At 36.8% G+C, this 25,835-nt stretch overlaps 1 protein-coding gene across 1 annotated transcript in view; it reads left to right on the plus strand.

Moving 5' to 3' along the window:
- Positions 1–25,835, plus strand: part of LOC141430205 (uncharacterized) — a 237,504-nt gene that overhangs the window by 9,465 nt on the left and 202,204 nt on the right. Inside the window, exons 2-3 of the mRNA XM_074090799.1 lie at positions 18,967–19,279; positions 19,388–20,384. Of these exons, the coding sequence (XP_073946900.1) occupies positions 19,164–19,279; positions 19,388–20,384 (1,113 nt within the window). The 5' untranslated portion in view covers positions 18,967–19,163. The remainder of the gene's footprint in view (positions 1–18,966; positions 19,280–19,387; positions 20,385–25,835) is intronic.

The raw sequence follows: 25,835 nt of genomic DNA on the forward strand, positions 1-25,835 counted from the left end.
AAACAGGTTAGAGATAAGCGCTTTTGTTCACAGAAAAACGGTTATGAGATGTTTTTGCCGTCCATTTAAATCCTGGAACAGTGACTAATATCTGCGCCCGAGACGGTTAGGTTAGGGAAGTAAAGCGCCGAGAGGGCCAGGGAGTCTAGCTCGCTAGCAGACCCTGTGCGCCGCAAGAGAGCTGGGCGCCGGCGTGTCGCCCAAGATCGCCAGCTCCACCTTAATTAAGGACCGCAGGCCTCGGACACGGGGACGTCCGTGACCCGCAAGTGCAAGGTCCTCGAGGATAATGGCGTGCCAAATGTTCCTAGCATGGCATTGGTGGGCAAGGGGGTCCAAGAATGGCTCCCCCAGAAGATGAATCCGGAAACGGATAACGTAGCGGGTTATACCGTTGTACCGTTGCGTCGCTGGCAGGGCGACGAGGAAGGAACATCCCGGAGGTTTTAGTGGGTAAAAAACCCCACATAACCTCATCGCCTCCCCGTGATAATGGGGTATCTGGTGGCAGATTTCCCCTGGGCAAAAAAAAGGGAAGTAATTTGCTATGGATACTGAAACACACATTATTGGTGGAAACGCTGCTTTAAGGTGTTATAAATGTATACGATAGCAATGAGCATTTCTTTTGTCCCAACGAAACGTTAGGGTAACTAACCAAAAAAAGTTGGAAAACCCCGACTTTGTCTCTTAAAAGTTCAATATTATATAAAAAGCTAATCCGATTTTGATGAAACATGTCTAAGAACCATCGCTAGACCTGCTTTCAAAAAAAGCATTCAAATCGGTCCACCCGTTTAAAAGCTACGGTGCTACAGACTGACACACAGACACACATAGCGGTCAAACTTATAACACCACTCTTTTTGCGTCGGAGGTTAAAAAGAGATTGTGTCATTGTCATTAGATTAGACTCAGTGACCTGTGAATATGTTGGTCAAAAGAAATTTTTAATTCCGCTCTGTAGTTACAGAGATTACCCCCTACAAACAAAGTTAGCATACAAGTTAATTAGCGCCAGTAGGCTGTAGGTCGATAACCAGCGACGACGACGGGTGACGATTTGTGAAAGGCTGCTGGTGGAAGCTGGATGCGTCGAGCCGAAGACAGGGTGGAATGGCGCTCATTGGGGGAAGCCTGTGTACAGCAGTGGGCTGCTGTAGGTTGATGATGATGATGATGATGTTGTCAGTTAGTCACGGTATTTTATAGGTAACGATAGAAGATACCTACTATTAAGCTTTTCCGCGCAAAAACATCTCCGATGACTAATATAACAACCGTAGCATTTCAATTTAAGAGGATCCCATGCCCCAATGACCTACGATCTGAATTCCTTAGTTTTCTCATGATTTTTGTAGCTTATTATATTAACAACAACGGCTTTAAGCAGTATAGTATCCCGCATATTTACTTAATATTTTAGTTGAACAATTTTAGGCCAAAAACCTGGTTTTCTGGCCATAACTTTTGTGTTAATTAGTTTTAAATGAAAACCCTCGACCAGTTTTTAGAGACGTCAAAGACGAACCCAAATATGTAGATTTCGTATATGTTAGATCTTTCACGTCAATAGAGATACGAAATAAGTGTTTTCTCAGACAATGTTTAAAAAAATCATACAAAATTAAGTATTCAATTTTTTCAAAATCCGGGGTAAAAATGGAGATAAAGATTGGAGAACCGATAGCCGTTTGACTTATAATTCTATCTGTAGTGCAAAAGTAGGAGATACGATTCAAAACTTGTCAAAAATCGATGAAAACCTCGGGTAGCCCCTTAACGATCGTGACAGCCGTGTTACTGATGTTACCTGTTAATCGTTACTTAGTCAACGGTGCAACGAACGCAATAGTCGCCGGACCGTGAGCTCACACCATACCTACTTACCGGACAATAATTGCTGTTTCCGTTGTTTAGTTTCTAAACCGCGGTCTTGAAACACGTGGTAATTGGCTAACCGACGTAAACGCTAAGCTGAACGTGGAAAGTGCTGGGGGGCTAGTACGAAATTCAAAAGTCGAAGCTCGTATCGTACCGTCCCTGTCACTCTCGTATTAAATAATATAAGCGTTAGCGGGACGGCAAGATAGGTAGTTCGAATTTTGCACTTCGTAGTATAGCGCCTGAAGGTGTCTCGGGTGCTCTTTGTGTGATACGAAACTTGCCGAGACTCAATTCAATAGTGACATTGTCGTTGAAGTTCACTTTTATCTAGAGTCTAGATTCTAAACTGAAGTTCAGTTGATTGCTCCTTTAAAGCCCGGTTTCTAGAAAAATCGTGCAAGTTGCGTTACATTGTGAGGCCGTAAAGCCAACGAGTTTCTAGGGGTCTATCGAGCACCGCTAGAGTTGTGGATAACGCTCATTTCGAGGCTTAAAGACTCGAACTCTTAAGACTCCAGGGTCTTAAAGAATCGCCTATATTTGAGAATTGAATTTGCTTATTTTATGCATAATTGCATATGGATGCAAAAAACCATCTTTGCGGCCTTTGAGACGTTAAACCTCGAGAGTCTTTAGGGTTCGAGTCTTTAAGCCTTGAAATGAGCATTTTTCACAACACTAAGCACCGCAATGTAATGCACCTTGGAAGTTTTTCTTGCAGGTTTAAACTGGGATTTAGGTAAGGATCAAGGGTGGATCCACCGTAGGGGGCACGATGGGCATGCCCACAACCCTAATATAGACTTGTAACGACACACTTTCACGGCCTATTGAGATCGATAGATGATGATAAAAAAGGAAATAATTAAATTTAAAAGTCGCTCATGGGCATAGAGCAACACGGGCTTCCTACCTTCCTTCCATAGGAACCCCGTGTTGCGCTAAGCTCATGAGTCGTGTTTGTTCATGAGCGAGTTCGTACTCCGACTCCCACTTGACCGATATTCGGGTGGCTGTGACGACAACCTTTTTTGAAGTCTGGATCCGCGCCTGGTAAGGATAGGTGTAGGTGATACATTCATTATTATCACTTTGAAATTAAAATCATTCATCCAAACTTGGGTTTATTTTCGGCTGATATTTCACGCCCTGGCCTATTTTTAACATGCTTACATACCGGTTTCGGTGGGTATTATTGAGTATGCTTATGTATGACAAAATTCGTGATTAAAAATAGCATAACGATTGTTACCGTTTTGATCAGATCACGCCTACGTAAAATGATGATATCCGCAGTAGAACTAAGGTTACCGACATAGCCCGAAGAATTGCGAAACTTAAGTGGCAGTGGGCGGGGCACATTGCTCGCAGGACTGATGGTCGATGGGGTCAGAAGGTTCTCGAATGGCGTCCGCGGACCGGGAGACGAGCTGTCGGTAGGCCTCCAACAAGATGGAGCGACGACTTGGTTAAGATCGCGGGATCGCGGTGGATGCGGAAAGCACAAGACCGGTCTGAGTGGAAAGCCTTGGGGGAGGCCTATGTCCAGCAGTGGACGTCTTTCGGCTGACATGATGATGATGATGATGACGCCTACGTAAAGATTATTCGTATAAATGAGGTACACCAATTTAATCTAAACGATGCAAAAGTGATTCACATTATTAAGCGTAATAAAAAGGCGGTTGCGAAAATAACTTTTCAAGATTTCTAATGACACGGCCACAAATTGCGTCCATAATGACTCGGGAGCAGAGATTTAAGGAGAGAGTTTAACGCAAGTTTCGAAAACTTTAAAACTTGATAATTTATAGAGCTTTAACGGATTTCATCACACCTTAAAGCTATTTTATAGAACTAATCTTTCAAAGTGTACGACAAAAATTTATTGGACCATTCTAGAGCTTGTTTATAAATCATTAATTCTGATAAGGCTGTCAACAAACAATCTTGTGACGGGGTCGCAGTAGATTCTATTCAAAGTCGCTAATGATCCAGAACAAGCTTCTGTGATCCGCATACATTTGATTTGACATTTACAAGTTATTATTAGTACAAATCCCTCTAAAATGGACCGTAACTTGAAACGGCAGAACGTTCTCGATTCTTCATTCTGCGAACGAGTCGCTTATGTTTTAGTATGGGAAAAGAATCAATTGTTTCTCAGATTGCTGTTTCGTATCGAAGAAAGTAGGCTATAAGGTCAGTCGTCTTCGGTCGTGATGTCCCTGACTAACGGACGAAAATGAGTGGATGTTTAACGATATCAAATGACTTATCAGATTGGGCTCCCGAGTGGGCACTTATCTCGAGTTGCTTCGCATTTTTTACGTACAAAACGGATACTATGTTGAATCAATAATTATTGTTTTAAAAGAGATCATAGCATATTTTTTTACGGATGCAGTTCGCTATAAATTTTTACCCGACTGCCCGAAGGAGTGTTATGTTTTTTGATAAGTGTTTCAAACTGAGGCCTTATTAACGGTTCAATAATGTTTCACCGAAACTTGTTTGATAAAATTTCATTTCACAACCAATTCATATAAATACTTACTATTAATTTACAAATATGTTGTTTCGATTTAAGAACTTATCGTTTTATAACTAGGATAACTAGGTTTATTTATGATTGAGTTATAACACATATACAAAATTAAAAAAAAATACAACTACTATCTAATCTACTTACTATTTACAAAACTTATACTAAATAGAAAAATAAATACTATAATTTATTAATGTATTATTTATGAAAACATTACTCAAAAAGTTTATATCTTAAACTCATTGATCTACAAAACGACATTTAGTAAAGACTACTTAATAAATACTCGTATTGCTGCTGTACGCAAACCAGGAAGAAAGATACAAAACGTGTGTTTACGAGTACAATACAATACAATACAAATACTCTTTATTGTGCATCAGAAATAGTAAGTGATACAGGAAAACAGGTACGCAGAGAAAATAAATATAGAACAAGGTAAGCAATAGGCGGCTTTATCGCTTAAGAGCGACCTCTTCCAGGCAACCTTTTTACAGAAAGAAGGAAGGACAAGTTTACAGCAGGTGGTGCATCAATAGTAGAAAGAGTATAGTATAACGCTAAATCATCTACCGCCGTATGCTGGTGTTATCACTTACTTCTTATCTGATAGTAGCTCGTTTTTGTGTGGGGTCGCAGTTCGCAGTTCTAACCTAACCTAACATACTTTAGTGGTACCCGCTAATTTTGTGTGAGGTCGCAGACAGTCGCAGTTCTAACCTAATCTATCTACTTTATTGGTAACGAACTTCCGCCCAGGTGTCCTTAAAGGGCTGAAAGTTTTAAAACATAGATAAATAACAAAGATAAATTGATAAATGATGTATTTGTAAATCGTTGGTTGCGAAATGCAAATTTGCTACGAGTCGTAAATGACTGGCGATGAAATGAAAGGAAACACTTGGAATCATTATCTTTTTCACCTCTTCTTTCTAACACAAAACCTACCCTCAGGAGACCCACTTGCTCGTTTGCCATCCAGTCGAATAAAAAAAAAACACAAAGTACATGACAAGGTTAGAAAGATTATAGTGAATGCACTCGCGAACATCAGCGCGTTGGACGATACGGCCTCTGGTCTGTTGTTGGTCATGAAATTTTCTAATATTTCACTATTAACCAAACGTTTTAACTTGTCGTAAATTGCCAAAAGTATTGCTATGCTACTCGTAGAGTTCGCAACAAATTGTACCTACAAGGATAACGGTGCAGCGCAACGAATAGCCCCTATCCTCCGGGGATCCCAGTTAGTTTTACAAACGTAACAATGTGCTATTTCACGTTTCAATATGCAAAACGTAAATGAGAAACGAAATGCCATTTACTCGTCCAATGTACGTTACATTTTCTACATTTTAAATCCTGGATATGTACATTTAAATTGCTAACATTTATTGATAGGTTTTAACTAGAAGATCTCATTCATAATTAACCATTGATTAGCCTGGTTGAATTCCAATTAGTATGAATTTCATACTTGGGTCATAATGATTTGTCTGAATCAAGAACTCAATGGTTGTAAAAAAATAATCTCATGGTAGTTATCTTAACGAATGAGCTTTCGTCCGTTCTTTATTCTGCCCACACTCAAGGCAAAACCAGTCTGATATGATAATCAATTTACTAAGGTAGGTATAATATTATTTTCTGTGCCAGGCTAAACCATTAAGATAATCTCCCACTTTCACCTCATTCTTATCCGTAAATTAGTTGTCCGAGCTTTCTTCCTGATTGAAGTATTTCCTGCATCGCATGCAAGAATTCAGTCTGTAACTGTAGTTTTAGATAATATTGCAATTTTTCTCTATCATTATTTAATAGGAATTGGGCTCGTGTTATTCTATTGTGTACTTGATGTATTTCGCACGGCGAAGCTCTCACTGCGGCTGAATCTTTGTACTCTCATTTATTTGCCTTTAGGCAATCCTTTGGTAACATTTACCTCGTAATATCTAAGATGAACATTTTATCGTTTGCAAAATTCCTTCAAGCTTCTGCTGTTTGTTTCAAGCTTACGTTGCAATGTTGACGTTGGGTTACTTTCCTCAATTTCTTTTCTTTCATCAATGAATACTTCATCTGTCTTATTGAAAGCCATACAGTAGCTAATTATTCTCATTTTCAATGAGCAAAATGTATCGTTTATCGCGAATTTCTTCCAAGTCATCGATGTCCAGAGAACCGGCTTCCGCATGACGCGTTCGAGCGCGACTAATGGGCCGCGCCGCGCCAGTAATGCTCTCCGCGCCGTGCCAACAGGTGCGCTCTGATACTTCCAGCGTTATTCTGCCACCCTGGTATCAGTGGTACTTTTTCGGTGTCCGAGAAACTGTACCGTTATCATTTTTGTGTCAGTGAAGTGATTTAATTAAAACTGAACTGTTTTTATATTGACCTGGAGCTACGTGAAAAGGTAGCTTCATATATTTTTTTATTTTGCTTTAGTTCAACTTGAATAACTTATCGCGAAAGTTGAATCAATAGACCATTGAAGCTTATTTAGTAGAATCGGTTCATTAAGGTCCATAACATACTTATTAATTAGCCATTGAAATCTCCTTAACTAATTGAGAGAAAGTGAATTCGTTAAAGGTAACCTCAAATTTGGAAAAAAGCTATGACAGAGTTGATTAACCTAACCTTCTTCGACTCTTAGTCAAGTTTTCTTTTTAACATATAATTAACAACTTTACTTTTACGACTTGTTTGACACTTTTAATGAATCAAAGTTTGGAATACTTTCAAAAACCCAATAATGCAATCCTTGTCGTTCTTAATTCTAACTTTCTTTAATACAGTCTTTGTTGAAACTTCGTTAAAAATGAGCTTTAGTATCTTATCGCTTATTTGCACGATTTAAAAAAGGTCTCAAAGAGCAGCAAGCAAGGTTACAAAGCTTTCATTAGACATACCTACCTATTACTAATAATACAAAGTAATTGATGGACAATATCTAGCTACGGCCGCAAAAGGTTAATAAGATAAACACTCATCTCATGTCATTGAACTTGATCTGAAAATAATAACCCACATGTTTTTAATCTGTACAAATTTTCCAGTTTACTGTTAACACGTTATTAAGTGAAAAGTTCTCAAGTATGCGTATGCACATTTTCAGTAACGTCTAGTATCCGTGTGTGGAACACAAATCCTGATTGGTGTTATTTTTTTAGTGACAAACGTGGCAATGGAATACAAGTTTAGCTCATGAGCCGGTATACATTTATTTCCTTATTCAGCATCTGCGTCGGAACAAAATTATACATCTCGACTCGATCGACCGTTGCCAGCCCTGAAACGCGTACGTGTTAATAATATATAAAAAAAATATATAGTGTAAGCTTTAAGCAGCAAAAGAGAGTCCTGTAACCACCTACACTACGCCTCATTGAACTCTACTTACCTTTACTTACTTATCAGCAGAAACACTGAAGTTATTGCAAATTTAAGCTATGTTTTGTCTGATTGTGACTTTATATGTAAGAAAGTCCTTTACTAGGAAGGTAGCATAAATGCGAACAATAATTTTCAGTGCCGCCATACCTTAAACACGTAAACTGACTTTGATTTGTGTTATATACATGTCGCATCACAGCCGTGTCGTCATACTCATTAGAATATTATGTCACATAATATACATTACATGGTGTTCTTAGCTTTCGTGATTTTCTCTTGTACAGCCAACATCATAAATAAGTTATAACTTTTGTACCTTGTCACTTTATCGTCATGTTTGAAAAGCCATACGAAATTGTGTACGACTGAAAGCGACAAGGTACAGAAATGATCACTTATTTATGACGTTGACTGTACTATCGTACAGTACTGTACTGATAGTAAATAATGATAAGTACCTACTGTAGTCATTAAGTCATACTTCACAGCTTTTCTATATCTGATGCTAATGCTCCAAAACTAATTTACTTCATCTAATAGGTGATCGTATTCTCTTGACTTGACGTAATTAAAATCTACACTCAATATCGGAGTTATATTGCATTTGACACGTGCAACCTTATTAACTATCACGGCATATTAGATATTTAATACTCGATATGTTATATCATTAATAGTTATTGACGTAGAGTCTAAAAATAGTGATGATTCTGGTGTCTTTGAATCATGCCTTGCATTCAAGTAAATAAGTAGAATACTTACTGGTTAATTAATCTTTAATTTTATTAGTTTGTTTTGTGTTTTGTCCCTTTTTCAGAAATAATTATGGCCTTTTAATCTTAACTCCTTCAATGCTAAATGATTTATTGGAATATTCTTTTAGAGCGAGTTTAAACTTCTTTCTTGGCTATCAACATATCAATAACTAACTATAGTATCTAAACTATCGTGTTCAAGGTTGTCTCTGTTAGGATTAACGGTTTTCACTAAGTATTAGCATCTTGTCTAAGTGAAACTTGCTCGTCTGCCCACAGTCATATGTTTTGATGTTGCCGAATCATATGATGACTATCTTTGTATATATAAAAAAAAACTTCCACTACAACAATTCAATTTAATAATTCCAGTTATTCTGAAGTAGAGAAAACACCTACTGAAGCTTTTTAGTATTCGCTTTGTTGCCTACAATTATCTGATTCGATGAGCTGTGTTAAAACACTTATTTTGATTTCGAAATTCTTCTTTGTATTTCTTTACCTATAAAATTTTAAATTACGCTTTAGAACAAGTGCTCTGTTAAAGATGACTGTCTCATTTGTCGCAGCAAAAACTCATTTTTATTTACATGTTTTTTCTAAAGCTAAAATTAAGAACATTCCAGTCTGCTGCACTTCTAAATTTGCGCTGCTTCTATCTAACTCGACCGCTGCCACAATTTCAACCGTTAGAATTTAGTTTACGAGTTTCTTGCATGATGCATATGAAAGCCAGACCACAGTTTTGCCTACTTGGCTTTATTCAAACCATAACAAATAACTGAATGTGGAGGAAAAAATAATGAATTAGCTCGTCCAGTAAACAATTTTACACATTTTTGATCTATGACTATTCTGGTAACCATTGAACTGAACAATGTCTACATGAAACATAATTATTATAAAAACCAAAGTCATTGACAACCAATTTTTCATAACTTTACACAATTGAAATGAATAGGTACAAAGACCATTACCATAACAAAACTACTGTTCGTTTCTAAATGCCTGGTACACAGCTAAATTTCAATAGCCTGTATTAACATTAAAAAGTTTAAGTGGTTAGAGAACCTGACTACGAAGCTTGAGGTCCCGGGTTCGATTCCCGGCCGGGGCAGATATCTGTATGAATAATACGAATGTTTGTTCTCGGGTCTTGGGTGTTTAATATGTATTTAAGTATGTATTTATCTATATAAGTATGTTTATCCGTTGCCTAGTATCCATAGTACAAGCTTTGCTTAGTTTGGGACTAGGTCAATTGGTGTCAAGTGTCCCATGATATTTATTTATTTAAAATAGCCTTCCAGGTTAATGGAATGAACTGAAAGTGAATGGATTAAGTTTTTCCATTAATTGACGGAAGACCCGATGCCTAATATAGAGAAGCGTAGCTCAATGGCGTGTGCCAAAAAAGCCGGGTCCACTTCGCTATAAGCTCTCGTATAAATTAATCGAGAGTCCGCAAGGCGAGGTTGGCTTTCGATGAAATCCGGTCTGGCTTTACATACTTTTATTTGCGATGCCTGGAAGGCTGATGTACGATGCTGCTCGCTCATTACACGAACCAAACACGAGTAATGGTTGCTTCGAGTAATTTAATAGGTGTTCTAGGCGAGACAATAGTTACTATGGTTTAAATTTGAAAAGTATTAATTCAAGTGATGGCTAATGCGATTCTAATGTAACAGCTAGTTAGTTTAATGATCTTCGGTTCACATAACGTTTATCTAATAAAAACATCGGGTATTCAGGTTAATGCTTCTTAGAATTATGTTGATATTTGATGCTCAACTGGACTGATAGTATTGGCTACAAAACAGCAGTCTGAAATAAAAATGAAAGTTGACGTATTGAGTAAGTTACTATGTTTTCGATTTAAATTTTGAAATCCGATCTGTTAGGTGTTTGAAAGCCATTTTACGGTACGTCTTTTTCACTTTCCTTAACCTTAAATCTGTCCATGACTTTTATGAGTCATGTGCAGATATCGCCTTTGCTTGCATGTCTTATGTATGTTAGGGACACTTAAGAATTCTAAAGATATACATGAATCTTTTTATTTCTAACTCAGCAAGATATCTCTCTAACTCAGTCAGATTGATACACGAATTGTCAATTTGTAAAGTTAGTTTTAGATTAATAGCCAGAGTCGCATCAAAAGAGTTCTATTTTTATTTTTCTCGTTTTGTCTCTTCTTATGATTGTCTTTTACTGCTTGCTTTCGTAGTCGGTCGGTACGTAATTCATTAATTCATACAAATCTCCTTGCAGTACCTACCTATATACAACACAACAGTTCAATAAAGATGCCATGTAGATTCCTACAAGTAATCAATCAATCATTTATATGAATACCAATAAATCTGTTAGTAAATGCTGAAATCTTTATTTGATTTGCATTGCATTTAACGGTACCTTCCTACTTAAAGGTAGCATTTCTCGCAGCACTACTATTTAAATTGTATCTTTGTGTCAAGTTGATTTATCTTTTAAGGTGATAGGACTATTATACGTCGTTACGTTTTTTCCGGTAAATTCGGCATCATTAATATTCTAATCCTTAATGTAATTTTTTTGCCATGTCCTCACTACAACATTACTAGTAAATGTGACGTAAATCTGTTTTGGCACTGTAATTTTTTGGAATGTTTATGCTGAAGCATCACTTTTCTGGTGAATCTTTATTTTATTCTCCTTACTATTTCGTCGTTTGTCTGTTTCTACACGATCTACGAGTCACATAGGTGTATGCCTAGTTAAAACTAAACGAGTAAATGCTCAATTTAATTTCGTAGACAAAAGCCTGTACATAATATGTAATAGGTACAGCTTCATTCTATTCATGTGTCGATTTTGTTATGTATCTGTTCATGATCATGATGTATAATCCTGTGTTATTTCGCTATCGACGGTTTTATTTCGGCGCAATTCGGATCGTCAGATTGTTATCTCTATCTGTACCACTACCATGAGTTTACAGTGACCGTACTCGATAGCGACGGCGTAAATTATTTGTATGGAGAATTGTACAGCGCCTCTACAAATAATTTACGCCGTCGCTATCGAGTACGGTCACTGTAAACTCATGGTAGTGGTACTGGAAATGGCGCCCGCATTCGAAGGCTCTTCAATTTTTGGGGTTCCGATAACAATGGCATTTATCCTGTTTAGGGTGGCTCGTTTGCCCTAATAATCATTAAAATAATCATAAGGAGAAGTATCGAAAATACAAACTGAAATATAGATGCACAGAAAAACCAGAAAAATAAGACCAGCGCTGGGAATCGAACCCAGGTCCTCGGCATTCCGTGCCGTATGCTATACCGCTACACCACCGCTGGACAGGTTTTACGGGATGACCGTAAAAGTAACAAAAAATTTTTGGAATTGAAATAAAAAATACAAAAAGATTCCAAAAAAACAATCTTAATAAGGAAAAGTACCTACCCATTCGAAATATGAACCCGAAGTTTCTATGCCCAGATACGGTCTTAGAAAACTCGACCTTGGAATGACATTAAAAACAAACAGAACAGATACAATACAATACAATACAAATATTCTTTATTATGCACCAGAAATAGTAAGCGATACAAAAAAACAGGTACACAGACAAACAAACATTATTGTTAAATATGCTTTGTTCCCGTGCCTTTGCGCGAATCGCCGTGTAATGAATGAATGGAGCCATTTAGAACAAAGAAGATTCTACAAAAACTTTCTGTCAACAATGTCTGTAGTCAAGAAATAAACATGTGTGTCTTTCTGTAATGTACGAGTATGTCTATTCCTGTATGCAACCAGCCAATTTGTTAAATATCACGGAACCCCTTGTGTAGGTATTCCATCGCCGCCAATATTTCAAAAAGTAAAAATACATTACGGTTTATGTATTCCACTAATGTTAATAGAATGACCTTATCTGCGACACGGTTTTATCTATATGTCACTCACATTTAAGAGATCGTTTGCTTTGTATTGTTCACACAGACGGCGTCATCCGCATTGTAGGATTTCGCAATGACTAAAAGTTTTGCAACTTAATCCCACGTATTAGATTCTAGAATATTCAAATTATCAAAATTATGATTTTAGTTACTCGAAATAATTTAGACTTGATGCACAAGGTGGACTGATGACCTGGCTAAGGTCATATAAGTCTGACGGATGCGGGCGGCGCAGGATCGGTCACTGTGGCGTTCTTTGGGGAACGCCTGCCTATGTCCAGCAATGGAAATTTTTAGGCTGATTATGTTGAACGATCACTGGAGACCATAAACTGCAAAAGGAGACCTGCTGGACGAAAAGTCGAGCAGAGGAAAAGTAGAAGGGAGTCGTATCAAGAAGTCAAACAGCTGATCGATGATCGTGAGAAGTGGCGGTTATTCCACCGTCAAAACGCAGATCTTAAATTTAAGAAGAAGAGATGATGAACGAAAAATCCCAAAGATGTCAGTTTTGTCTAATCCATGTTGTCCGAGATGGTCTGACAAGGTCGCCAGTTCGCCACAGATAGCTTATTATACAGGGTGGAAGTGGAAAGTTGAGATGGGGCCCAAGGGCAGCTACTAAATCTCTTGCTGCTACCCGAAAATGCATGCTCTTAGGAGACCTTTACTAACTTTTTCAGTGATGACAATCGACATTCACAGATTTTTGATAAAATGTACAGTCAGCGAGAAAATAGACAGATTTGACTTTTTTTTAATGCCAATCGGTCCTATTTCTATCAAGGATTAAAACACTATTTGAGACCAACTAAGATTAGAGTACTAGAACACCCACAAATCAAAGAAAACTTTTTCCTTACAGTTCGTAGGGTACTAATTTGCCAAGTGAAACTTTCGCATGTTGTTTTTTTACGAATATGAATCTAAAAACTGAACATTTTAACTAAAGTTAGTGTCTTAACCTCCTGCGGCCCACCATACAACAAAATATGGCATCGAAATTTAAAACTTCATGTCTCATAGATAAAATTGAATTGCTAACAATATGAACTAGTATTATCACTTTGAACCCCAGGAGGATAACCCAGTATTGCTGCCCCATCTCAACTTTCCACCCTGTATATACTTAACTAAATATAGGTGTAAGTGTAACTCTAGATAGGGAGAGGAAAGTCCACCAACGGGTCGTTCACGTCACTTCACTTTTATGACTTGAACAAATATTGACAACTGGCATTATCGCGAGTTACGTGTCACGCCTGCTATTTTGAACATGTTTGACACTTTCTCATGTGATAGGGGAGAGGGTACTGAACGAGATAATAATGATAGCTTCTGTAATTAAACTGATACCAACTTTTTAACTTCAGACGACATCAAATATTCTTTTAACTGCCAAATTATTACTAACAGAGATGCATATTCAATCATTGTTGATTGATTTGCCATCAATCAGAATCCATCAAATACCTCCCATCTGGCTCCATTAAAATCGTTTATCAATCACATGACATGTCGTTTACATCCAATTTGAAAGTTCCGCCAGTTACATCAAAGTAGTCAAAACAAATATGTTATCATCATTTATATTCTAACCATAAACACTTATTTAACATAAAATTTTTACTCGCCACAAATATCGAATGCTTATGCCGGTGGTAGGCCTAATGAAATAGCTTTCGCTCGTGTGAGTACTTTCTTGAGAGATCCGATGTGCCCCGAATGCTGATTTGGTTGATTTTCATCGAGATTTCAAAGTAAAGGATTTGAAATTTTGCTTGATAAATCTGGGTCTTGCTCGAGTCTGATCACGTATATATCACACACAAGTGTAACGTTCTATTTAAGGGTACTATAGCATAAAATGAAAGTTAGACAGCAGTGACACTTTTTCACCATGTATACTAGTTATAAATTTTATAATATCCACTAGCCGTTGCCCGCGGCTTCGCCCCCGTTGTCATTTTTATAAGTTTTCTTCCATAAAAACCTTCTCCTGACAATTACGAACACAACAAAAAAATAATTAGTGAAATCGGTCCAGCCGTTCCCGAGTTTTGCGCTTAGCAACACCATTTTACGTTTCATTTTTATTTATATAGAAGATTATTATTTACTATTTTTTATTTTAAAAATATTCTACTGTGATTCAACACCCAGTCATGTCACTTACTTACCTCTTAGTATATGTATGTATGTTTACCTCTCTTGAAATAACCCGGTGTAAAGATCAGACTTTATCGTTGTTTGCAGTTGAAATTACTGTGTCAATGTCCCAGTTAAATTGCCTATCAATAACGTGAACCACTTTTATTTTCTGCGCTAATAATCTTGTCTTTTTTTGCGTTCATGCGCAGGCGACTATGCGGATCCATGCGGAGACCCAAGACCCAAGAGACATAAGCTATGTAATCGTACCGCAAACACGTGTGAATCAGACTGTGAGAGTGGCACGCGATATTGCTTTTGCCATTGGAAAAAATCTTCAGTATGGATAGTGGTATTGGGTGTTTAATATGTATTTAAGTATGTATCTATCTATATATATATATTTTTTTTATATATGAATCATTTATTTCATGAACAACATAAGTCCAAATTAAATACATAGAATTCTAAGTCAATAAGCGAAATGATATTAATGTCAATGATAGTAATGTGATATTAATGTGTAAAGTAATGTGGTATTAGATTAGTGGTAATGGTTCTATAAATCATTTAGAATTTTATTTCCTTGCATGGATCTAAGGACCATTTGTTCCAAAAAGTTTTTACGTTCTAAACTATCTTAATTTCGTCTTTGAATTGTTTAACCTCCTGCGGGGCTGCGGCCCACCATACAACAAAATATGACATCGAAATTTAAAACTTAATGTCTCATAGATAAAGTTGAATTTGTTTTTTTTTTGTAAATTTGATGATACAGAGAAAATGACACTATTCCTTTTTCAAAAGATATAAGTTCTATACAATGTGTACTAGTATTATCACTTTGAACCCCAGGAGGCTATTTTCTTCTTTGTCTTCTTTGACCTCAAACAAAATGGTTACTTTTGTTACTATCAGTTAGTGAGTCAAGTTACGGTTTTATAAGTAAGATTTAGGATAATTTTGTAGTTATAATTTTATAAAATAGATTTTTTATTTCTTTTATCTACACCCATATGATAAACCCTCCATTATGCGTTCAAAAACCATAGATAATGACCAGCATTACGACTTTGGATTCTATTATATGAACACGGCTGTATCGTAATAGTACATACATTACTGCAGAGACCAGTAAGTAAGCCATCCTGGACGAGTAGAAGTTTGATGGCCGAACCGTCAGCTGAGGCCATCAATGATACGAGGCCAGGATGACGATTACTGGGCGAAGTTTGTATAGTGCTTTTCTCAAAAATGAAACAAGTTGATAAAAATAAAATAAATAAATGGGAGTAAAACATTTTTCGCTAACTCTGCTTCAGCCTTTAAATGTGGAGGAGTACAATTTATTTCAGATTCATCCGATGACGAACACATTGTGTCAATATTATGTTAACTGTTTGTAAGTTCTACTGTACTTATAAATCAGCTACACTAAAATCCCGCCTTCATTTTCTATATTTTTTTTTAAATTGAAGTGAGAACCTGCTGGGCTACTACGAAACTCGAAACTCGAAGTTCGTATAGTACCGTCCCTCTCGCTCTCGTATTAAATAGTATAAGTGTTCGAGATTACTCCCTGGACACTAGCAGCTAGTCTCCAGGATGCTTTACTTTCTACGACGTTACGTTTGAGAAAATGGTCATTACGATACAGAAATCTATATCGTAATGAGTTTTCAGTAGCGTGAGGAATATTATGTCTTATTAAACCTTTTCGTGATAAACCTACACTTTTCCTTCTTATACAAACTAATAGAAACGAGAAAATAAACTTCTTATTTGAATTGTGAATCTACCTACATTACTTACCAAGCTTAAATAAATTGCATCTTATTTCGTCGTATCTTAAAAGTAGGTACCTACTCAAGAATCCGTACTAATATTATAAATGCGAAAGAGTGTGTGTTTGTATGTTTGTCCGTCTTTCACGTGCAAACGGAGCGATGGATCGACGTGATTTTTGGCATAAAGATAGTTTATGGGCCAGAGAGTGACAAAGGCTACTTTTTATCCCGGAAAAATGAACACTTCCCGAGGGAACAGCGCGCGATAACCGAATTCCACGCAAGTGAAGCCGCGGACAAAAGCTAGTAATATTCATAAGAGTAAATCTATCATGTCTAGAAGAAATACTGTTGTAGAGAAATATCTACAAAAAGTTTCTAAGCCATCACGTACATAATTACGTCTCGTCTTGCCAATCCTAATGGCACATTGTGAATTTTTTAATATCTTTACCAGACATTTCAATACCAACTTCTACTTAATGCATGATTCGCTGTTTGTAAACTAACCCTAAAGTTACGCTTATGCTTACACTAGCTTGTTCAAGGAAGTCACAATCTTACGTGATACACAATAAGGTCTTACACTAACACGGTGTGAAAACGGTAGCACAGCACGTTGCTAAGTCACGCCCTCGGCTAGGCTTAAGAAAGGCTGTTTAACCAGCAAACCGTAATTGGCATTGACACTGTGTATAATTTAATTTGTTTGAAGAAGGCGATGTAAGACGTCTACGTTTTGCTTACTTAGAACAAAAAGATCTAGTTTATCTTCTTGACTTATAGGTCGAGTTGAGCTAGTAAAAAGTGGAATGGGAATTGTTGCTTAGTCGTTTTGCGATTGCGTGTTGGTTGGGTTCATTTCTTGTTGGAATTCTGATCGCCGACTAGATATTTATGGCTTTGCAGGCTTTATTTAATCACAGTCTGTGGAAACTAGTGGCAATCTTGGAAAAGTATTCCCACACATGTATAATCTACGTAATCATCAACGTAAAGTTTTAGTTAAGTAATTAGTTTGTCTGTAATTTTATAACAATATTGTACCTAATGGCGAGAAGATGCAGCTTCTTACTTTGCTAGTTTTGTAAGTCACTCGCAAGTTGTTTTGAAACTCAATAGTAATAATGCTTTGTTGTAGGTACAATGTGTAGTGTGACATGTAGCTAATTGTATACTCTTGTTTATAAATACTAAATTTATTTACTTACTGTGTTTGACTATTAGAAACATATAGAGGATAATGATAATTTACGTCTATATTCTGTCTTTTAAGAACCGCATAAAATATACCATACTGACATTTTGGTACCATCTGCATTTGAATTTACCGCAAACAAGTTTCTTGTGATCTTTAATTTATTATTAAACTGATGTCTAAACCTCGTATCTCAGGAGTTAAAGTTTATCATTATGCGGTGACGAACAGCTGGTACAGTAAAGTCTGTGAATAACTGATATTCTGAGACAGACTTGTAATCTTCATGCTCGGATATTCTCGTCTACTTAATAATATACTTTAATAAGTTCGTATGTGACACTCATTGGAACCTTGTCGCAAGGTCCTTATAAAGTTTTTTTGATATGTGCGGCAAATGCTGACTGAGTGAGACAGGTCTCTAACTCTCCACCGAGTGTCCCGCCCATGCTTGTCAAGAAGATATAGTAAAGTCTTACGTTGTTAAGTAACTTTCGGTGTACCTACTCATGGGTTTTATTATGAAAAAAATGACAAGCATTCGGCAATTTTGGCAACACCTGTCGCGTCCAATATTGAAAGCGACTTCGATACATTTTATGACATATTTTTGATGAATAGACCTTCTCTTTTGGTAGATAGTAAAAAATATTCGGTAATTTTATGTCTAAATTCAAGGGGTGATATTTTTACTTCAGATTCAGAAGTAAAGTAAAAAATTTAAGACTATTATTTGCCATAGAGTTTTATTTCAGAATAAGTGCTTTTCTTGTTCCATCGTAGATTTTGCGTCCATCTCTGTCACATTTCGGCTTCTTGACCTATATCTCAGATAAATATGGCTGTAACCTAATAGAAAAGCACATTTGGAGTTAGGCACTTAGGCTATGTTTACACTTCCATATACTGTTTATTTCCAGATGAAAACATAGTAAACAAAAGATGGTCCGTAGATAAAAATAGGCGACCATTGTTTGTACTTTGCTTCTTATGAAAAACAGTTTAATCGTCCTTTCTTCCAATTAACGGTTGAACGAATAATCTCATATGTTACTGTTACGGGGTACACACCACATTACAATGGAACAAAGGCCTGCGATGTCTCACTCGGCAACTCCGCGCTATTCGCCATGCGTCGATAAATTAAACATTCATTGTTTGTGCTCTCTAAGCTTACCTTCGACCTCACTCATGTAACTCACGTGCGCTCCCCTGCCCCTGCAATACCCATGTCTTTGTCTAAATGACGTTTATTTGTACCTACATTATTAAAGTTACCCTTTTTATTTTTCAGGTTAACCACCACACGCGCCTTCTTCGCCTATCTCCAGACTTACTCTGTATTCATCACTGCCAACTATTCCGCCCTTCTACGCGCTTAATGTCGCCATGCTAGACAAGATTCATGTTAAATGTAAGAAAAGAGATCAAGTTAAAAAACTCCACAAGTGCTGGCGTACGTGACATCATCGGGAGAAAAGGAAGAGCGTTATGAGCCAGTCTCAGGATGAGGCCCGAGCGGCCAGGATACAGAAATATAAAGAAGAGAGAAGGAAACAACTTACAGCAAGAACGGCGACGCTATTCTCTGAAAATGTCACTCAAAGGTAGATACTATACTTCTTTTGAAATTTATTTTATTGCATTGTTTGAAATTAAATACAACATGTTGTGATGTTTCTGTTTTAGTACATTCTTTATTTTATTGTTTTCAGGCGCCCAAGAAAAGCAGATCGTACGCCTTTGGAGGACGCCACTGGAAATCTGAAATCATCATCGGACTTAAATCTTAATTCTATATCTACATCTGTGCCTATTAGAACAACACGTACTTCTCGCTTGAGAGCTGCTGCCGCAAATCAATCTGATTCCTCGCCGTCTCCAAGAAAATCCAACAGAAGCTCTTCTGCTCAATCTCTTTTGGAAGAAAATAAAAACAAATCACCCAAAAACTCGAAAATTATAGAAAGAGATAAAAATAAGTCTTCTCCGAACAAAAAAACTAGTCATCAGAAAGAAAATCAGAAAAGCATTTCTTCCTCATGCGTTTCTGATAAAGAAATTGGTGCTATAAGATCGAAACCTAAACATTCCATTAGTAAAAATATTTTAGAAAAAGACAAACTTAATTTATTAGTCAGTAGTTCTAAAGTAAATAATGTTGACAAAACTAACGGTTTGAAGAATGAAAACACACATAACGCTGTAATCGAAGACAATGAATCTAATAATACTGATATAGAAAGTAAAGAAAACACTTCCGTACACTTACGGGTCAACGACGAAGAAATTTTGAACGAAATTTTACTTGACAAAAGCATTTCACCAAGTTTAGAAAAGGAAAAATTTGAAGATTTGTTTAATCGATGTGTTATGGAAGACGAGAAAGATCAGGATTTTTCTCCACTGAATTATACAGATAACTATTCAGAAAGCAACTATTCAAACGTGCTCAATATTAGTCACAAAAGTAACATTCCTATAATACAAGAACCTGTGGTAAAGAAAATTGATGTAATCGTAAAGTTAGAAGATAGTGTTGTAGTGCCAATAGGTGTGAAAGATGAAGTGGGTGGGTTGTTAGGGGCTGTGTGTGTTCGCAAAGTAGAAAGATTCAGTGAATTGCTCAGTAATTTATGTTCCCCTTGTGAAGCTGATGTATTGTTTGAAGACATCTTGGTTGAAAATGGGATCGACTCTAGTGGTGAATCGGTAAGTAGAATCCCCCAACTTCTGGTTAAAAAGAGTCTTAATTAATTACTTAGATATATTTACTTTTCTTTTGGGCGTCTGTGACAATGACCTTTGCAATATAAATGTGATAAAATCATTGATATTCAGGTCTATCGTTAAGTGATGAATGCGGATGACATAATAAGAATGAGCACGTGACCTGGGATTTATCAATCTGTTTAACGTACATTCAAACTATTTATTGTCCTTTTTCTGGTTTAGTTAGGTGAATGTTGTAAAATAAAGTGAAAAAATTATGAAGATTTATAGCACAGATATACCTTTCATGTCAACCAAACGTATATCTGAAGCAAATTACGTTTTATAACCTAATAATTATCGGCAGTAAAAGCTATCTTTTGTAATAAAATATTTTATGCACATCTGGGCATTATGAGAATCATCAACTGTAAATACTAGAGATGGGCCGAACATGGGTTTCACCGAATACGAATATTCAGCCGAATGTTCGGTAAAACTTTTACCGAACCGAATATTCGGCATAATTGATTCCTAAATAGAAACTAAAAATATGATTCATTTTTGTTGAAACAAAAACTTGCTTATTTTCTGACAATAAAGATCGATTGATTATATTAACTTATTATTTTATTATAAAGATCACTGTAGCTTAATCTCAAAACAGCTACATAATACATACTACAAGTATTTTGTTTCTAATTAATAACCACCTTTTTTATCTGCTGTTATTGGAATTGAAGCTACCGTGCCAACAAAATCATAAATCCTCACTGCACCTTATAAAAATAACACATTTAATGCTCAACTCATACATGGCTCAATGCAGTAAAAAGTTCGAGTACCACATTGCCGAACATTCGGTGATTTAGGCGAATATTCGGCCGAATACGAATATTCGGTAAACCTGCCGAATATGCCGAATACCGAATATAAAACGAATATTCGGCCCATCCCTAGTAAATACTGTAAAAAAATACACACAACCAAAATAAGTGTAAATGGTAGTACCAAAATAAGTGTAGTCTGGCAGATTGATTTTAAGCGACCAGATCTGTGGCCGTATAGTATATTGTCTAACACCCGGGCGCTCGCAATCGCATTCACCGACTTTCTACCATCATCGCCTTCTCTACACTACATTAATTGCTTAAGGATGATTTTGTTCGGAAAGCCCCTAGAATAGCATTTCTCCGCTGTCTGTCCCGTGTTGACCCGTAATAAGCAATGTTTGTCACTCGTGTCCGTTTCTTTATTTTCGTACAATAAATGGTTTACATAAAATATACACTTTGAATCTTTTATGTTACGCAACGAGACATTGTTACACAGTGAAGCGTTTCATTTGGCATTTTTGATTCCAGTTGGTGTAACAATTTCTGTCCATAAGAACGTCATTGTATGGTGACGTTATCTTTACTTATTGCATAATAAGCGTGATACGCTTTGTAGCAGGGGTAGAATGATTATGCCAGTTTATCCTTGACTTCCTAACTCTAAGCAATGTCCAAGTTTTTCTGAACAATCTTAGTATTAAAATTACCGTCAGGTGGTATAGAATTGACTATTGACTGAAAAGTCGTGCCAACTGTTTGAGAACGCTTCTTAAACAAAAAATCTAGTTGGAGCCCTTATTTGGTCTTGATCTGATATCCTATCTACCTATCGGGATGCAATCGGGTCAAGAGTGCTGCAGATGAGGCCATGTCGTGATATTGTATGTAAGACGTCAAAGCTTCAATTTCATTCTTCTTATGGTGTAAGTCTTACACGGTTATGTTGGCATTGTTTAAAGTTATTGCGATTGATCATGCATAGTCATCTATGTTAAATAAATGCTTTTGTTTAAGCCTTCGTCAGAATAAATTCTACATTGAAGTCACACAAATTGATTGTAAAGTAACAAAATGGCTGTTGAATTAAAAAAAACCTACATAAGTACAGATAAGAACTAGTCACGTAGTACTCGTAGTAGTCGTCAATATTTCATATTAAATGCCAATATTGCCAAATACAGCTTAAGCCGTGGTGGCCTAGTGGTTTGACCTATCGCCTCTCAAACAGATGGTCGTGGGTTCAAACCCCGGCTCGCACCTCTGAGTTTTTCGAAATTCATGTGCGGAATTACATTTGAAATTTACCACGAGCTTTGCGGTGAAGGAAAACATCGTGAGAAAACCTACACAAACCTGCGAAGCAATTCAATGGTGCGTGTGAAGTTCCCAATCCGCACTGGGCCCGCGTGGGAACTATGGCCCAAGCCCTCTTGTTCTGAGAGGAGGCCTGTGCCCAGCAGTGGGACGTATATAGGCTGGGATGATGATGATGACTGCCAAATACACATACGCACTTCCAATCTGTTACTGACTGTTACTCACGAAACCGTCACAGTGAATATGACAGATTAGATGATAGCTTATACACAGCAATGTCGCTTGATGGACGATGATAGATGCAACTTATAATGTTAACTGATGGCGTTCGGAAGCCAATACTCCGGTTTCCACTCCAGGTAATGAAGGATTAACCACTTAACGATTGTTTCGGACCGTTATTGGTCGTGACGTGAACGTTCCGAGTTCCGTTCCGACATCAACTAATTGCAATATCCTTATTCACCCGTTCTACATTGTTCAGTCAGGGATGATACAATGAACGCTTAACCTTAACCATCTTGTGTAGGTAACATATTTCAAGCGAAATAAATTTATTTGTATGTATTTGTAAACTGTCCAGCGTTCTTGACCGCTTTATAACTGCTAAAAAACCTGCATACACTCGTCCTCGTCAACAGGGTATTATTACGTCCATTGTCAGCATTAGCATATTACGTTGCCCACCTTGATTCTGAAACCTTCAGTAAACATATTGAGTGCGCTGCATTAAACAAAAATATTTTCCTTAAGCAGACCTTAAGGTGATTATTTTTAATTTAAGACCTCCCAGTTGCTAAAGGTTTGTGCTCGCTAACCCTGAAAGGATCCTCAAATCGGCTTCTCCGTGTCTTATTTGGGATTGAAAGTACATTTTTGGGTTGCCGCACGCTGCAACTGCAATGCGTTGTAGAGATATCGATAAGCTCGGTCAAGTTCGACAATTTTGGTAGCGGCCAGTATTAATCGATTGCGTTGAAGCGCGCCAGGAGTTTTGTGGACTTGTAGCTGACCTCGTTTCCACATCGACAGATCTTATCGTATTTGGTCATGATCATCGCAAAGTCGGCATGCCTTTATTTGATGAATTAAGTGATAATAATAAAGCTGGTACTTATTTAATCGTATGTCATACATTTAAAATAGCCTTATAAACATATCTATCGTCATCTTTGCCTATTTGTATATCGCCTTAATGTTTGTCACTCGTTTAGCACCACCCAGGGGACACGTGCAGGGTTGTGGTGGGTTTCTCCTGCGGACGCGGGTAACAATCGTCCCCCAAAAAAGTACCAGTATTCGGTTTGTAGCGTTCTTAATTGAAAGATCCTTACAAGGCATTAAACCTAAGTGCAAATGGAGTTGTAGTAGTAAAGAAATAATTTCAAACCATTTTTGCAAGCTTGTAGCCAATTTTATTACTAAATAGGCTTCTCATAATAAAAACGTTATGTAGTACGAAACTTTCAAGTTAACTTCATGCTCAATAGTAATTAATCATATTGTTATCTAGCAAGCAGCTTTTTATGAACATTCTAACGAACCCGGGAAATATTTCGAAATTTTCTTTAATATTCTATTTACTTACTTACAAACAAACACACTTTTTATAATATCCCTGTTGTTAATCTAGCAGCAGCTATTTGCATGTATAATCGTCTCTTTTTTTCAACTTAATCTTACTTCTTTTGCTCATTCTTAATCATACGAATTCGACCAAACTGTCACAAGAAACATTTTAATCAATGCTGCTCACATATACTATTATTTCAGGTATGTCGCGTGCCACATAGATGATTAATTAGGCACACTGATGATTAATTAGGCACACTATTGAATGTGAAACTTTTCCAATCATCAGCGAATATTTAAAACGGATGAAGTAAGAACTAAATCTTAAGATTAAAATACGTATGTAAGTCCGGTGAAAATACAAAACTTTTGATAGTCCGGACAGGATCGTCTCCGCAAAAAGGTACCTACTAAGTACGGTTAATGTGATCGACTAAATACTAGGTAGGGTAGGGATACGTAGTTTGGATGACAATGCAATTAAAGTTAGCAAAAAAACTTGTATCAAAGACATTTTTGACAAAACTTATTAAATAATTTATTGAATCAGGTGTTAGTTTGCGGAGGTCCATATCAAGGAACTAAAAACTATTGCTTTCAAACTACTTTATTAAATCACGGAACTATTTTTGTACTTAAAACTATGCATAGTAATTTATGTGTTTTGTTGGTTATTGAACTTGGATAAAAACTCAGGCTATTGTTTAATTGATTGTGTTTTTGCGAAGACTTGTAACACCCACTGTGCTTTTTATTAGCTCTAATATACCAATCATTGATGTTAACCAATCTATCATATTCGAGTTAATATCTATTAAGGGTTGACTGCGGATAGATGTACGTGTATTTATTGTTGCAGAGTCCTCTTCACATTATTTTTTGGGGTCATTGAAATTCTTTCGTTGAAAATAAAAAATACCAGCTCTCTTAAGAAAAATTCGAAGTAGTGCAAATTTGGTGAGCTTCTAGGAATGAGGATTTGAACAATCCTCTTTTCATTTAATTAAGCCCAAAATTTAACCTCCTGAGTCCTGATATTTTTTACCAAACTTAGCGTTTAAGACCTAGACGTGGTTTACCTGCTTTGTTATTTTGGATATTATTTCAAAATTCATAGAATTCTTTATTCAATGAACAATTTGTACTTTATAAAGTACATTCGGCCGTTATTCTAAGTGTTAATTAGTCCTTTATAAAGTATGCGAGGACTTAGGAGGATAAAGATCGAAAACTGTTTCCCAAATGATGGTCTTTTCATGCGTTCGAAACAGTTTAAATTCGGTGTTAGAACATCGGTGCAGAATAACAAATAAAGGCAGGTAAAATTTGCCTTGCGTTTGTTTGTACGTAGGTAATCTCTGGAACTTCTAAACCGTTTGTATAAAATCTTTGATTAACCGAAAGCTACACTGTCGTTAATTAACATAAGCTGTTTTGTTATCCTGGAAAAGTGCTAATTTCCTGCAAGACGCGGACGAAGTAGCCGAATACAGCTTGTATATTTATAACTCGGCCTTGAATGAACGGGATCCCAAATGAGATATGAATTATCGCACTGAAACCGATCGAAGTGAAAGAAGGCTGCGCCGGCGCCGATCGCGGCAGTTGCATTGACGACGCGAATGATCACGCGCGTCGCGTTTCTATTGTTTCGTTGGTATTGTTGTTGTTTATTCATATGCACTCATATTAATTTGTAGTTACTAACAACTACGTAAATATTGTT

The sequence above is a fragment of the Choristoneura fumiferana genome, chromosome 8 (assembly GCF_025370935.1).
Source record: "Choristoneura fumiferana chromosome 8, NRCan_CFum_1, whole genome shotgun sequence".
In the NCBI taxonomy this organism is placed as follows: Eukaryota; Metazoa; Arthropoda; class Insecta; order Lepidoptera; family Tortricidae; genus Choristoneura; species Choristoneura fumiferana.